This window comes from Lutjanus erythropterus, chromosome 12 (assembly GCF_056507025.1).
Source record: "Lutjanus erythropterus isolate fLutEry1 chromosome 12, fLutEry1.hap2, whole genome shotgun sequence".
Lineage (NCBI taxonomy): Eukaryota > Metazoa > Chordata > Actinopteri > Lutjaniformes > Lutjanidae > Lutjanus > Lutjanus erythropterus.
This window is the reverse complement of record NC_139328.1, coordinates 34,147,172-34,163,698: the sequence shown is the minus strand read 5'-3', so window position 1 is coordinate 34,163,698 and position 16,527 is coordinate 34,147,172. Positions and strand designations below refer to the sequence as shown.

Genomic DNA, 16,527 nt, shown 5'->3' with positions numbered 1-16,527 from the left:
TCCTCCTGTGGGTTTGCATTTTTGTTGCTCAGCAACCACTAATTCAGCTAACGCTCAGCTGTTACTCACTCCAGCAGATATTGACTATTATAAACATTAATAATTCATAATGAGAGGCAACTATTTTCACAGGGAACAGAAAGTTGCCTATGGGCTGTTCTTTTCTCATCATAAAACTGCAGGTTGTCCTGTATTTATAATTTCAAATGTTGGCTGCATGAGTCCCATCTGTCTGTTGATCCAGTGTGTCAGTACATAAAGAGAAAAGCGGAGTGCACAGAGCAGGAAGCAATGAGGCAACCAGCGAGCTGGAGCTGCTCCACCGACAGCGACAACAACTAGAAAAGGCTGCCCTCTGCTGCTGAAAGCACGTCCTGTGGGACCAGGCTGCTACACTTCTTCTGCCACCACCCGCCCCTGCTGCCCTGCTGCACAAACCCATGCCAACCTTCTGGTAGGCTAATACAACAGGCTTGATTTAAATTTAAAATATGAGTTTTATAGGGATAGTCTGGATTGTTTGATGTAGGGTTTGATGAGGTACTCAGTGTATTACCAACAGTAGATGCTTGTTGGCAACGCTACATTTAAAAATTTTCACTGCTTTAGCTTGCTGTTAGACGTTTTTTTTATGTCAGGAAAACTGTTATTTCAGCCATATATGACTCTCTCCAAACTAACCAAACTCCATAGGCAAAATCAGCAATTTTACCTCATAACACACAGGTGTTTCTGGTCTACTGCTCACTTGATTGGTTGGTGAGTTTGTGTAATTGTGTGACTTTGGTGTTTTGAAAATTAGTTTGGATTCACCAAAGTCACACAATAACTCAAAACAAACTAACAGATTGAGGCAGTGGTAGACCAGCAACTCCTGTGTTCTGCAATGTAAAATTACTGACTTTGTCTATGGAGTTTGGAGAGATTATTTGGCTTATATAACAGAGCTTTCTTTTTGGAAAAGGATGTCTCACAGCAAGGTATCATAAACTGATGTGTTTTTTTTTAAGGTGGACCTTATTTTAAGGTGCCAAAATATAATTTGTTGCTGACCCCATCCAGAGCAATGCATTGCTCTGCTTCTCTTAAGTGGGGGCGTGCCAGCCGGAATCTACTAGAACTAATACACTGACTATCAACAAATACATCATACACTTCAAATAATCCAAACTATCCCTTTAAAGTTTGGGTCGGGGCTCAAGCTCCAACTGCCTCTATAACTATGTGACAAATCCAACCAAACCTCTCTAATGCATAAACTTATTCGCTGAGATTTTCTCTAGAAAAGTCTCTGAATCCCAGAACCACACTACCGTAACTTCCTCCTCTCTCCTCATTCTGCTGACGCCACCCTCCCCTGCTGGCCCCCAGCACATAGCAACACATGCAACCAACCCTCTTTTTAATACCTGTAGAATGATCCATAGATTGGATTCCCGGGCCACCAGAAGAGAACATGTCACTGGTTTTCAATGGACTGCTTCCACTGGTGATAGTGGTGGTTTTGCTTTCCACACCAAACAAGCCTGAGGTCTTCTGGGCATCCACAGCCGAGCCCATCCCGGTCTGGCCGAGACCGGAGCTCATACTGGTCTGGAATGGTGGCATGCCGGACCCCACGGTCCCTCCCATCCCAGACTGAGAGAAGCCTGATGGAGACACAGAACAAAGACATACATCAACAACATTTATACACAGTTTATATAGTATGTATTATACTAGATTCAGCAATAATAATGACTGTTATAAATTTGTTACCTTACAATATTAAAGCTGCTACATGTACAATTTGAGGGTTTCTGATAAGTGACCCAGTGGTTGAGTCATAGAAACTGCAGGCCAGTTTTTACTATGACTGATTTTTCTACCAACTATAACCAAGACTATCAGAACAGTATGAAACGTTCCCTTATCTTATAAAAGTTCTACACATAGTAGCTTTAACTTTTTGTTGTATCTGTGGTTATACATTTCTTTCATTATACATGTCGTTTTTACAGGTCCCACAGCAACATGTTTAAACCATAATCAAAATCTGGTTTTATTTAACAGGGACAGATCACCCCAAAATCATATTTTTACATATTTTGCATACATTTGCCTTATTGTGATTATATTGATTCTTTATTCCAGCATACACAGAGGTGAGCATATGTGGTATTAAATGGTACTGAGACATGACTGAGTGTTTAATAAAGGCTTGATAAAGGCAGAAAGTAATTGATGCAGTGAGCAACATAAATATATTATGGATGATTTGCTGAACAACTACAAAGCAGCAGCTTGCATCAAGGTTCATCTTTTTATTGTTTACCTCCCGGGTTGATTTGTGCACAACATCCCAGCTTGACTTGTTTGTCATTAATAATAAATCATTTAATGAACACGACAACAAAACATCTACATCCAGAGCCAGATTCAAATCATCACCACATCAGATTAAATCATCTTTGAGTCAAAATTCAATGACCAATTTGAGCCAAATGACTTTTTCACTTTCAGTATCTTCAGAAAGAGAGGAGGGATAATACAACGTCCTTCTGACTGTCAGAGGGAGTCAGTCAGAGGTAAAAAAAAAAAAAGGACACGGGAGGTGAAAAAGTAAAGTGGACCTAGGAATGAGTCAGGCATGCTGCTGTCCTTTGTCTTGTTCAGGCTCCACTGATCTGTCTTCCCACCCATCATAGGACCTGAGAGACAGAAAGAGACAGACAGACAGATAGACAGGAGGAGAGAGAGAAGAGAAGAAGAGCCAAAGGACCAAAAAATAAAGGATCAGAGAGGACAGAGAGACAGAATCAAAACGAGTGGAAGGCAAAACGAGGTGAATGATCAGGAGAGATGAGGAACAGAGTGACATGAAGCAGTGGAAAGAAATGGGCAAAGTAAATGTTAGACTTTGGAAATATTCAGCAGGATTTTAACTGATCCATCAACTGTTGATGTTGCATTTAAAGTATGTGCATGCAGTATGTTAAGTTAAATGGAATGCATGTAATATGAGAAGAATAAGAATATAACACATTTTTGGACATTTTGACATGTCACAGAAGGAAAAGCACAGGTAAATAACAAAACAAATGATGGCTGAATTCCATTTCTTCAGTCACTTCAGTTTCAAGGTCATGCTATTATGCATGGTGGCTCGCTGTCACACTGTCTTGGACAGAATGGAGTCATGATTAATGCTATCGCTAACACCTGGGCTTTTCTTTTAGGACAGGTCAAAAGAAAACAAAGCATATGAGTAAAGAGAAAATGCAATAAAGGCTGATGGAAACAAAATTGTTGAACAAATAAAAGCGTTGATGTTGATGTGCTGATGTGTAAATGCTGATGGTGGCACGATTTGTGGCTGTTGTCAGAACGGTATTTACAGTGAACACATGAATATTTTCGTTTATAGTTTTTGGCACCAAAATGTAAAAAGAACCACGTTACTCAGTAGGCAATTTGAGGGGGGATATCATCCCCTTGTTACCCCTCATTGTATCCCCCTTATTAACCTGCCATCCTGCCTCTCCATCCTCCAGTAGCAGAGTAGAGGTCAGGGACAGAGGGGTTGTTACAGTCTGCCTGACTCATTGATCTTTCATCTGAGGTTGGCACAAGTTAGAATCTATGGCCCCGACCATGGCGCTGAAATATCAGCAGCCTAAGCATCTTTTCACACAACAACAATGTGGCATGAAATTGCAGCTAATATGAAGGGGAAATTTTGATGTGCCTGACAATTCACATCAAGCGTGATGCAATTTGACAATAAATTATTACATTATGATTAGGGCTGAATGATTATCTAATTGTGATTATTTTTGACTGATATTGCAGTTGTGATATGATTTGCAATATTAGAGGTAATGATCATTTTTATACCATTATTCTTAATTTGATTGAAAAACATGCTAAAATGACTATGGTATGCTTTTTTTTGTAGGAATCTACAGAATGAAGATCTTTTTTAAGTTTGTAGAATCTGATTTGTAGGACAGGACATCTCTGCATCATAATATTCATTAATTTAAAGGTCTTTTGACACACATTTTGCCTTTAACAAATGTTGCACATCCTGCAATTTGAAAATTGCAGAAGCCATACTGCAGTTTCGATAAACTGTGCAGTTCTAAGTATAATTATATCATAACCAATGTCACCCAATGTTTGGAAAAAGAGGAAAACTTTGTGAGTTTCACTCCTTGGTTCAGAAGCTGAAACTGCACCACAGCAGCTTCAGGACGTGTTTCTCTGCTCCAACAGCTGGCATCAAATTTGAAGAAGCAAAGAAGTACCGTCTCAGAGTACCGACTGACCCAGAGCAGCGGCTGGTCCTGCATCTGAGGTAAAATATGCTTTCATATGGCTTGTAAACAGCTCCAGCTGTGCCCAGTGCACATTTGGTTCACTCATATTCTGGGGGAGGAGGGGGGGGGGCGGGGGGGGGGTCATCTGGTTGGAAGTTTGAACTAAAAAGTTTTCAGTAGATATACACACCATCGTCATACTGAAGCTCATTTGCTATTCCTCTCTACACACTGTCTTTGAAACTGAAAACATTTGAAATTGTTGTCTGTAATTCTTTCCCTTCTTATCGAATAAAATGGAGTGTTGTGAAACAAGCAATCTGCCATGTTGAATGTTTTGAACGTGACGTTGTCAACAACATGCAGATTGATTGGTCGGATGTGTGCATGTCGGCAGTGAAATTTCAGAAAAAATTACCGTAGTCCAAAAAAATAAAAACTGACATCGCTCTGCAGAATTTTATGAAACGTAAAAAACATTAATAACGTGCGACTTAACTGGATGAAAAAAACATGTCTGGTGTGAAAAGGCCTTAAAGAGCAGATTGCAGGTTAGAGCCCACTTTTAACCAAAGTTTAGAAAAATAATGTAGGAGTTCGTTTTTTATTAAAAATATACTTATACATACATTTTTTAGGTTTTGGGGATCATTTATTGACAAATTTTTACTTCCGCATCTGAAAATGCTTGACCGGAAGTGACGTAACGGGAGGGAGACCGGTCTACTCGAACAATAGGAAAACGATGGATCGCGATCAAAACGCACCCAGGCACGGAAGGCAGCTCCGCCCTTTTTCCTGTTCGGAAACCGGTGGACCCGATGTCCTGACAGGCTGGAGTTTGTGCAACCTCCACACACGCAGTAATTCACCATGATAAACCAAGATAAACTACTGAAAACACACTGACTCTCTATAACACGACCGCTCTGACTTATAACTACCTACTCGCCACACTAAACTATTGAAGCGGCTAGCTTATAACTCCCTCACGTGACGTAATATGACGCGATCTTGAAAAAAAGAGCAGTTATATTCGCTTTGCTCCAAACAGTCACTTTTTCGGTTAAATTTGCACCCTTGTGGGCTGAAAATCATTGTAAATCATTGCTTAACTTTTAAAATGGTAATTTTTGGACAAGATTACATATACATGTGTAAAAAAGTATAACCTGCAATATGCTCTTTAACTGTGCTGTGCATCAATAAATCCATGGAGCTGTCCATGGTGCTGAAGTAGCAGACAGATCTATAATTCCACTTTTTTCTCTCAGTCCCACCTTTCTGTCAGTTTTGTCTTGGATCTATAATATTCTATATACTATAAATACTAAGTTATATATAATATTGTAGCCTATATAATCTATAGAGTAGTGTCACCTTCATTATCAAGATCAAGAGCAAGAGGACTGTAGAGACACACTGCTGCCTTTAGTATTCTACAATGTTCTTATAATAAGGTGAAATGTCAAAGTCATAGTGAAGGTGTCCTGCAACAGTGTCTTGTGGGAGGTGTACATGGTGTAGTTCTTAACATTTAACAGATCATCCACTGGTTGACTTTACTAGGTGTGAATTCAGTACTAAAAGATTTGCTAAATCCTCGTGAACATTTTAAACTTTTACTTGTGAATATACATTAAACACATAGAAAGCAGTGCTCAAAACTGTCTTGAAGTGTTATTTTGGAATCGACCTACAGGGGGCACTACAGCCCCCCTGTGCAAACATCTTCTATATTAAAGTAGTAAAACCCTGTAATGAATAACTCGCACTCCCTCCACCCTCACCAGACAGGTAGTCAGAGCCGAAGCCAGGCTGTCCTGGTGGGTCTTGGCGTCCTCCTGATGACATCGTTGATGACATCATCCCTGGACCTAAAGGAGATAAAGCACATTATTACCACCACCGTAAATCAATAAACAGAACCATCACCAACTTTCTCATTGTCGCACCAAATCTGTTAATTCTCCCGCATGGAGCATTAAAGGAGCAATATGTAACAACTGCACGTTCAAAAATGAGTACAGCAGTCCAAACAGTGTGTTGGAGCCATAGACTGTATATTAAATAGATCGTAATCCTATTCAATATCCCATCTATGGTTAAAGGGAGTTGTTTCCCTGCCCTCTCCTCCACAGACTGGAGGAAGTTCAGGCAGGCTGCAGGAGCTCTGCAGGAATGCAAGACGAGGACAACACTGTAACTGCACAATAACAAGCGAGGACGAGTCCTCTGCTTTATGTTGATCGGCTGTTTATGACCGTCACTTGTCTGTCAATGTAAAGTTAAACCTGTTATCCTGAAAATAATACACACAAAAAACACTCTGCTCTGAAAATACACACACTGAAGTTAAATGGCTGCCTGTTTCACGGCCTGCCAAACCGCATTAACATTATACTCAATTTAACAGTTGGAAACATTTATGCCCTCTAAAGGATTCTTAACAATTTTTTATGACTTATAAACAGACACTAGCTTATTTGGCAAACAGTCAGCATTAATTTAAACTCTAACTGCCCTGAAACTGGTAAACAATAACACAAGGGCTGGAACAGAAATTTCAAAGGGGGACAGGCTGTGGCACTGTTGTCAGAGAAGTGAGTATTTCAACTCGGCAGGCTTCCTTAATCTTTGATGACACAGCCTGGTCATTTTATGATCTACAGAGAAGATTTAACAGATTTCTCCTTCTTCAAATTCCCTAGAAACCATGTTTCCCACTATGAAAACAAAAGGTCTCTTTTTTTAACGTATGTAGTGCTGTAAGCTTGTCATTGCCCAGATGACTTGCTACATTTCCAGGTGTAACATCTCTGAAATAAATTAAAGATTGACAGCTAGACCTCATTTGACTGACCTACATGTTTGTTACGAACAAACACAGCATCCTGCAGGCTTCTGTTTAACAAATCTCTCCACACAGTGACACAGACCGCAACCCGCACCTGGATGTGTCTGTCTGTCTGTCTGTCACTCTGCTCTGTCAGCTGTTTAACCATCAGACAGGTCCCACATCCCAAAACCAGCTTGCACCAGTGTGTGTGTTTGTGTGTTGAGTCCATTTTTTGACAGTGAGGCGAGCAGACACAACACGTCGCTGAGAGGGACTATCACCATGGTTACGCAAGGGGATGATGACAGCATCTGCGGTTCCCTAGGCAACGCTCGCTGTCGGCGGACGTGTCTTAAAGGGCCGATGCATGTGCACCACCCGCTGAGGCACACATGCCAAGACACGCATAACACTCTCACACACACTCACATACACTATTGATATACACTATAAATAAAGTGTTTCATATTACTGTTAGTGGTCGGGGGAGCAGGAGGAGGAGAGGAGATCCTCAGATACTTAAGTGCTGCTGTATCATAAAAGAAATCAACAGGACGTTGCAATCCATTGACTAAAGTAAAGGGAAGATTTGCACTGCATTAAGTCACATTAAGCTGCACAAAGTTAAATATAAATTGTTTTATATCATTAACTATTATCATAACAATAAAGATATATTATCTGACTACATTATACAAATATTTACCTCAAGTCCTCCTCCTTCATCGGGGTAAACTCTGTGGTGGAAGAAACATTAGTATCCTTAATTAAACATTAAAGTCCATTAAAGGTTTTTTGGTTTTATTTTACTGTAAACTATAAAATATTGCTCTGCTCCTGAAATGAATAACTTCTTCTCATGACCAATAGGAGCCATTCACGTCTTTTTTTTCATTATTATTATTATTATTATTGTTTTTGTGAAGCAACACATAACAGGTGAGACAAAGCAAGACAGACTTTAGGAGACATGACAGGGTTAACAAGGATAGTACAGACAGGCACAGGAAGTCAAATCAATAGTGAGTGAAAGAAAAAGAACAGATAGGGAGAAGAAGAAGCGAAGAAAAGAGAGGAATGACCTCCTGGGAGGGGTGATGAGGAGGGATGTCCTGCATCCAGCCATATTACTTTTTTCTTCTTTCTTTTCTCATTTTTGCTGGAGGATGATCACCGTCACTCAATCACCCAGCATGAGGCAGCCCCTGAACCCAGGGGGAGGTAGACTGTTCTTGCGCGGAGAACCTTTTTTCCCTTCCCTTTTATTCTCCTCTTTGACACCAGACATCTTAGCTTCAGACACTGGTTTTGAAATTTTCAAAAGTATTCTTTTGGCACTTTGAGCACGACAAGCCGAGTGCCATTTAGTCCCATTATATTGAAGAGAAGGTAGACATCTATATGACTGATATCTCCAAAACTCTGCAACTCACCAATAAAAATCTAGATGAATAAAGAGCACTACAGGTTAGAGGGAAAATATGTATTTTGGATTTTTGGGTGAACTGTCCCTTTAAAGAAAAAAACACGTTGAATATGGTTATCCATATGGATATGAATGTTGCTGTGTGTGTGTAACTTACTGTAAGTTTGCTAATGTTAACAAAATGTTTGATAAAAACATCAAAACAAAACATTGGACATCCAATATTAGCAAAATGCTAACTTAAGATGTTACTATAGACTATATATGTCACTCTTACAGCATCCCTGAATTGAATAAACTTTATTTCAAACATCTTTTAAAAGAATAAAATAAAAAACATAACTTACCAGAAATAAACAATAATTTAACAGAAATAACTGAGTAAACAAAATAAACAAGCTCTAGATGAGCACACTAATAAACAACACAAAACAAAACAAAACATGTTTTAACCAGCTTCAGAATTTAGACAAATAGAACTATAGGCCAGGGGAAAATTAAAAATACTTTTAATTTTGGAGTGAACTGTCCCTTTAAGTAAAGTATATGAGTAAATGCACCTTTCAAATTGACCCTCCCTTTCCACCAACTCCAAATATTCATTTTTAATTTGATAAATAGCAGAAATTTCCTGTTGATATACATATACATCAATAGTATCTTGAGCTGTAAAATTCATTTTGATGAAGCACATCTGGATCAAATACAGTGTGATCATTGTTTCTTTAATGCATTATCCTGCTGCTGCTGCTGCACAAGAAGTATTATAGTGTGTATCTGTCTATGGTCCTGAAGACCAGGGGGAAAGACAGACAGTGTAGCCTCCAACAAAAACCAGGACTGAACTCGCACAGACACACGTCCCGTAGCTTCTACTGAGACACATGCAGCATGACTGTTCTTTGTTTACCTGAAAAGATCTCACTGTGGTTTTTTCAAATGCAATCAAGGGAAATAAGGACTCATATTTCTGGCTCGGGGCCAGTATCAGTGTAATGGTGGATATCGTGAATAATTGACGAGTGTGCATTAACTGTGAGTTTAGGCTCACTGGCTCAAGTGTGAGTGCGTTTGTGAGAAAGCAAGTGTTTCTTTATGGCCATTTTTGGGGTCTACTGAGGAAAGACCTCTGTGAATTTACACTCAGCTGGAACCACACAAACAAACACACACACTCAAAGACAAACAGCAGACACAATATCTGCAGAGTCACTCTAGACGGAGCGCCACAGGAGTCTTTTCTGTCTCCGTCTAGTTTTCCTCCTCGTCGATCACTCTTCAGCTCCCTCTGTGTCGTGTTTGTTTCCCTCCCTCTCCCCTCACACACACACACCTCTTTGTATTTGTTGTTTTGCCTTTTCTACTTTTGCATACAAGATGTTACAGCACAAAAGAAAGCTTAAAAGAACATTTCAGTCAGATCACATTTATTTAAAGCTGAAACAAGCAGTTTAACATTACTGCTGTAATACTCCATTACCACATTAAGTTTGATTAATTAGCATTTCAGTGTGTGAATGATTACTGACCTCTACCATGCATTTTACATAAACCAGCCGGTCAAAATGATATTTAAAGCTACTACAAGCAACTTTCCTATCGTGTTGATTTTGGAGCCCCCTGTGGACAAAAGCGATAGGGTTTCCAACATAATAACAACAAAATAAAACATAAAAAATAAAATGATCTGAATAAAAATGTCCTCCTGCTTCTTTTTTAACAGGCTAACATACTTCTCACTCAAACTTTGTCTGGAATGTTACACTCATTTGGTCTTTCAAGGAGAATCCAGACGTTACGAATAACTGGGCCGATCCACAAATAGTCAATCTTCATGCTGAAGGCCTAGTTTGCTTATGTAGCTTATATAGAGGCAACAGTAATAAATTGAGACCGCTTTATAACCTGCTAAAAAGTCCCTGTAGTAGCTTTAACATTTTCATTAAAGACAAGAAAACAAATGATGCCACAGAGGGTAAAGCAGGACACGTAGTATTATTGTTTGTGATACAGCACAACACAGTTTAAAGGTGAGCTGAACAATTACTTTAGAACTACATCTACATTTTACTTTTTTTTAATTATTAAAGGAAAAAGCTGTAATAAATGTACTGTAAGAAATCATAAAATGAGCTGAATGTACCATGTTAAGTTATGATACTGCAGCTTCGAATAACTGTTTTCTATTTCACGTTAATTAGAGTTCAAATTAATGTCCAAACTGTCTGTTTATGAGTTGTAAGAAATCATTAATAATCTTGTAGAAGGTGTAGATGTTTATAACTGTTAAACTGAGCTAAATGTTAATGGAATTTGGCAGGCAGCCACTTAACTCAGCAGCAGAGCCTAACAGTTGACATCTCAGCTGTGCTATGCTTGTTTTGGCCAACATCTCCTCTATGAACTTCTTGCCCGTGTTAGTTTTAGAGAAAGCTGTGATAGAAAACTCAAGTGAACACAGAGCACAGACGTCTTTTCAAGGTGGAGTGGGGAGTAAGCAAGGGAAGAAGACCGGAGACGAGGACAAAAATGAAGGAGGAAAAGTGAAGATATGATACCAGATTCTGCAAATTTATCATTCCAAACAGTGTTTTTAAGATAAAATACAAAAATGAGGCAAACAATGAGAATCTGTTAACCAAAGTGTTTTATGGTTAATATTAGAGGAAGAAAAAGAGAGTGAGCAGGAGAAATTAAGGAAGTAAAAAAGAATGCAGCGACGAGAGTGGAGGAGAGTGAGATCAAAAGGTAAAAAGAATGAAAGGAAGAAACACAGGGAAAGAAAAAAAAGAGGAAAACCACTGCAGTTGGGAAATACTTCTGGTTTTAATTTCAGAAATCTGGTCACCTTAATTTAGAACATTCTGGTAAGTGCAGAAAATGACATCACTTTACTGTAATGCAGCCTTATGTCTATTACATATGATGATATAATGATATCCAGCATTTAAGATGATATCTTGTCTCACATCACAGTATGGATGTAATATTGATAAACTGCCCAGCCCTATGGGCAATAGAGGCACAGTTTCACTGTAAATGAATGAATGAATCAGCCACACCATGGATGCATTAGGTGCACTAAAGGTAAAAAAGTTTCCCCCTTACTTTTTGCTTTTGTTCTCTTTTCTATCTTCCAGACACCCCCATGAACACACACGCACAATAGAGACATACAGTATGTGCGTGCAGGAACAGTCTGAACCCAGACAGTCCTCTGAGGACAGCAGCCAGTATCAAGCCTCAAGGTCAAACACCTTCTTTTTTTCCAACATGATTTTTGTGGCATTTCTGCATCACTGGACTGGAAGCTCTTTGAAACACACAGCCAGGAGAAACGAGTTAAAAAAAATAAAAAATACATCCAAGTGGGGAACCACCACTGAAATAGCTCCGGTTGCGTAGTTTGAAGAAATACAGTTTGAAAGGCTCATCACCGTGCCAGACACGGGCTGGTCGTACTTTCAGAGCTCATTACACTGCAGTGTTAGGGAGGATGCAGATTTGACCTTCTGTCGTAGCTCATCTTGTAAAGCACCTTCAGTTGGTGTAGAAGGAAAAGAAAATAGATTTTAAAAAAAGTCTTGAGACGTGGGTTGTGTTTGTGCTTTTTTCTATACCATGGGTAGTATATTAGTCTCATGTATTATGTGTAAAGTCTATGTGTAAAAGTTTAGCGTCACTGATCTACCCTTCCCTAAGCCTCCAAACAGCAACTGTCCAATCATAGATTAGCAGCCGTAGCTAAGACGTTGCAACGCCTATCAAACTGCATTTCTCTACACCAGAGATTCCCAAAGTGTGGAATGCATCATGAGAGACATCAAAAAGTTTTAATTTAAGTTTTTGTACTTTGTAACTAAATTACCCTAAAATATTTACAATGAATGATCTCTGTGGAAATTTTAAATGATCTAAATATTGTTTCAAAAAAGCTAGTCACATGGAATTTTCTAATTATTACATAGATCTCTTTTTATTTGTTGACAAAATGAAGTGATTATGTTTAATATACTGACTTATGATTAGGGTGGAAATAACTAATTACAAATACTACAAACTAATTAAATTAATTAAGTAGTTTTTGGGGGTATTTGTACTTTTATGAATAGATTTTAATGCTGAACTTTTACTTGTACTTAATTACGCATTACAACTGTGTTTCTCAAACTTTTTACACCGCGTACCACTTAAGAAAATACTGAGCTTTCCCTTATTGTTTTGTGCCATTTGGTGCTAGCAAGCATTAGCATTAGCTAGCATTAGGAGCTCTGGACACTTCACTGGTGCTTCTGTTGTCTACTTTTCAACACAACTTGCTCCAGATATTGTCCTCCTGATCTGAACTTCTTGTTGTAATAGTTCCTGTTCGAAGCCATGATCGTGGTGCTCTTAAAGCATTCTGTGACTTTTATCTCAACTTATTATCTCAGCATCACAGTTTAGCTTGTAACTACCGCTAATCAGGCGGATATTGAAACAAAAACACAGGAAAGACAAAAAATTATTTAAAAAATTGTGTTTCTGTGATCTTTTCTCATTTTTTTATTATGTATTTTTATCATTTTTTATAACATTTTATCAGTGGTACATGTATCACAGTTTGAGAATCTAGGCAATACAAGATGTAATCTACGTAGTTACTTTTAAAATCATAGTTGAGTACTGAGTACAAGGTGAATTAATATCCTCCCTTCCATCTGCATTTTAGTAGCCAATCAGGTGATCTGACCACAAACGGGCCAATGAAAACACTGGCATACAGCAGCACATGCAGCTAAGGAGGGAGAAGCCAGTAGCACTGAATGTGATTTTCATACTATATTTTTGCCATATTTTGTTAAACAGGTGGACAGTATGGACAGGGACATGCTCTAAAAGGGTTAAAAGGGTATTTTTCAATTCATCTGGACTTTAAGAGTCCTTCTGTAGCCTCCACCTCATTTATTTCTCCTCAGAGGTCAGAGAGCGGTTCTGTCTGCTGTGCTGTGCCTCTGAAGTGGTTCAGGGTTTGCTGGAGTGATGATGATGATGATGCAGGGGTACCAAGACTGAACCCAGCTGCACTTCAGCTAACAGCCAGAGTACAGCCTCCAGATGATGGTAGTCAGCCTCCAGGCAAACCTGCTGCCTCTATATTTAGATGAACATCTCATGGGTCACTTACTGTTGGCCAACAAGGTCAGTATGAAATTTTTAATTAAATCTCTAGGTTCATGGTTTATGTTTTGTATAATTATAACTTTTCTATCTCATAATTTCTACTTTGTTCACATAATTATGACTTTTATGACTTTTATCCCATAGTTTCCACTTTTTATCTTCTAATTATGACTTTTTATCTCATTGTTTCTACTTTATTTTCCTCAGAATTCTGAATTCTTATCTCATAATTTCAACTTTGTATTTCATAATTACCACTATTATTTCATAATTTCAACTTTTTATCTCATAATTATGGACTTTTATCTTATAATTGTAACTTTTTTCAGAATTTTGACTTTTCATCCATAATTTTGACTTTTTATCACATAATTTGAACGTTTTTTTTTTTGTTTTTTTTTTCATAATTATGACCCTACCCTAGGGCTGTTTTTTTTCTTTCACTGGCTTTCAATGAGTATATTATATATATTTGTGCTCTTATTCTTAGTCATTCATATTATGTTTTTCTGTCTGATACTGCAAATTTGATGATTGCCATCATAGGCAATTATATCTAGGTCAATGCTGTAAAAAAATGAATCTCTATATTTCACCTTTTCTCTCTTTGTTTAGACATTTCCCCACCAAATATGTTTTAAAAAGAAGGGTGATTCCATCTCTCTCCATCACAGAGTCCTTGACCTGTCCCTGTCCCCTGCTCCCACTTTCATGCAGCTAATATTAGCGTGCGTATCTTGCTAATGCTACAAGTCTTTCTCCCTCTCTCTTCTCTCCCTGCCAAGGACAGGGGAGGTTAGTGTCAAACCACAGCATCCCATCCTCAGTCACAGCTGTCACTACCTCTGGACAGAGACAAGCACTTAAGAGCGAGGGAGAAGAGAGAGGAGGGGTGAAGAGTAAAGGGATGGATGGAGACGGCGGTGGGCAGCAAAAAGACAGAGAAGGGGGAGGACAAGAGGGAGGGATGGAAGAGGGGCAAACAGAGAAGGACAGGTAATGGACGCACTAGGGCTATTTTCGGGAATAAAGGACTGAGCAGTGAATAGTGAATTTGCTGGGGACTATTTTCTGTAGCGAATGAATCCCCTTTGGTGATCTAGTGAGCATTTGGGGCAGCAAGACAGGAGGAAGATGCCACAACAGTGTGGCTGACTGATGTGAATTTAGTAGTTTTTGGACATATGGAGAAAAAAAAATAAAATAAAACAGTCTTCTATATACATAGGAAATATATATACTATATATTAAATACTAGAGTTTTAGCTACAGGCCACACAAGAAAACGCCTGGTTTGCAAAACTGAAATATAAAACAGTTTAAAGATACTACAATGATTTAAACATTTACTCATAGTTTTGTTTTGTTTGTTTTTTTGACCATGACTCACTTCATTGTTGGTTTTGGTCTTTTCGGTGGCTTCCTTGACAACAACTTAACAAATCAACCATCACTATCTGTCTGGAAGGCACGGATGTTGTAAACCAGCGAGGTGGAAAGTGGGACAGATAATATACACCAGATGATTTGTAACACAGAACCACCTGGGAAGTCTTCCTTGGAAACGGTTTGGAAAAGGGCAGGCACTTTCCAAAAACCTTTGGCAGGTGATTGGATGAACCATCTGCCTATCACGCCTAACACAGGGAAACCTATTTGGCATGTCAGGTTATCACAAAATGATAGTAGGATTAAAAATATGTTTTGCTTATTGAAAGATGTGATTAACTGTTGCAAATGGCTCTTAAATACATGCAAAAAATGTGGGCAGTGTTTTAAATATCAATTAATAAATTGTATTGTTTTCTTACTTTAAGACTAGTCGACTAAGCCTCACATTCTCACCTTGCTGGTGTGTTAGACATTAGGTCACAAGCTATAGTAGTTTGACGAGTCGCCCAGAAAGTCGGGCCAACGTGACCACATTGAGCAGTGGCCATTTTGCAGGGATGCAAGAATATTGTGTCACTTTCTAGTGTGACCAGGCCTTTATCCTTGAAAGTGCTTAGTCAAAGTCAAATATTCATACTAACAAACTCGTTACAAGAAGTGATGTGAGACAGATGAGACAAACTGTTCTGCTAGAAATCAATAAATTCTGATATCCAGTGTTATATCATGCTAATACTACTGTGTCAGTGAACATAAATCAGACTGGAATAAGACTTAAAGAGTAAAGGAGGATGTGAGGGGGAAAGAGACAAAAGAGCAGGTGCACAGGAGGATTGAAGGTAGTTTAATTTATTATTGTTACGATGATGGATGGTGGGATGCAGGGAAAGTGAGCGCCCTTTACTAGAAATCAAATGAATGACGCAGAGCAAACTGATGATCACACAGAGCCTGAGAAAGTACGAGGGACGTCAGAGCGTGAGGGGGAAATAAACACGTGGAAACGGAAACGGGGTGAGACATAAAAAAGAAACTGAGAGGTGTTCAGGTGAATCATTCTCTCCTCTGGGTGCAGATGGTGCTGTGGTTCTGATTAACAGCAGAACAACAAGAACAACCCAGATGCTCTGTAATGATGGTGCAGTCCCATGGACACTGAGCACACGATGCAGATCCTGTTACTGTGACTGACGGACTGTGGAACTGGAGGAACCTCTGGAGGCGCTGGGTCTCCTCTCAGCTGTCAGACACAGGCTCCTTTCATGGTCATATTTACTGAAAAAATATTGGGTTTTCAACCCACATGACCTCTGGTGCATAGTCATACAGTGACATCTGAATGTCAGTGTGTAACATGTTAAGTGTGTCAGATTTAGGACGATCTATTGGCAGAAATGGAATATAAT

At 38.9% G+C, this 16,527-nt stretch overlaps 1 protein-coding gene across 6 annotated transcripts in view; it reads right to left on the bottom strand.

Moving 5' to 3' along the window:
- LOC146318291 (uncharacterized) overlaps positions 1-16,527 on the bottom strand; it is a 151,629-nt gene that overhangs the window by 85,627 nt on the left and 49,475 nt on the right. For 5 of the 6 annotated variants that reach the window (XM_084732181.1, XM_084732184.1, XM_084732186.1 and 2 more), the window contains 3 exons: positions 6,092-6,178; positions 2,613-2,690; positions 1,410-1,649 (listed from right to left, as the gene is read on the bottom strand). In XM_084732181.1, coding sequence (XP_084588307.1) covers positions 1,410-1,649; positions 2,613-2,690; positions 6,092-6,178 — 405 coding nt within the window. The remainder of the gene's footprint in view (positions 1-1,409; positions 1,650-2,612; positions 2,691-6,091; positions 6,179-16,527) is intronic. The other variant, XM_084732185.1, reaches the window with a different exon arrangement.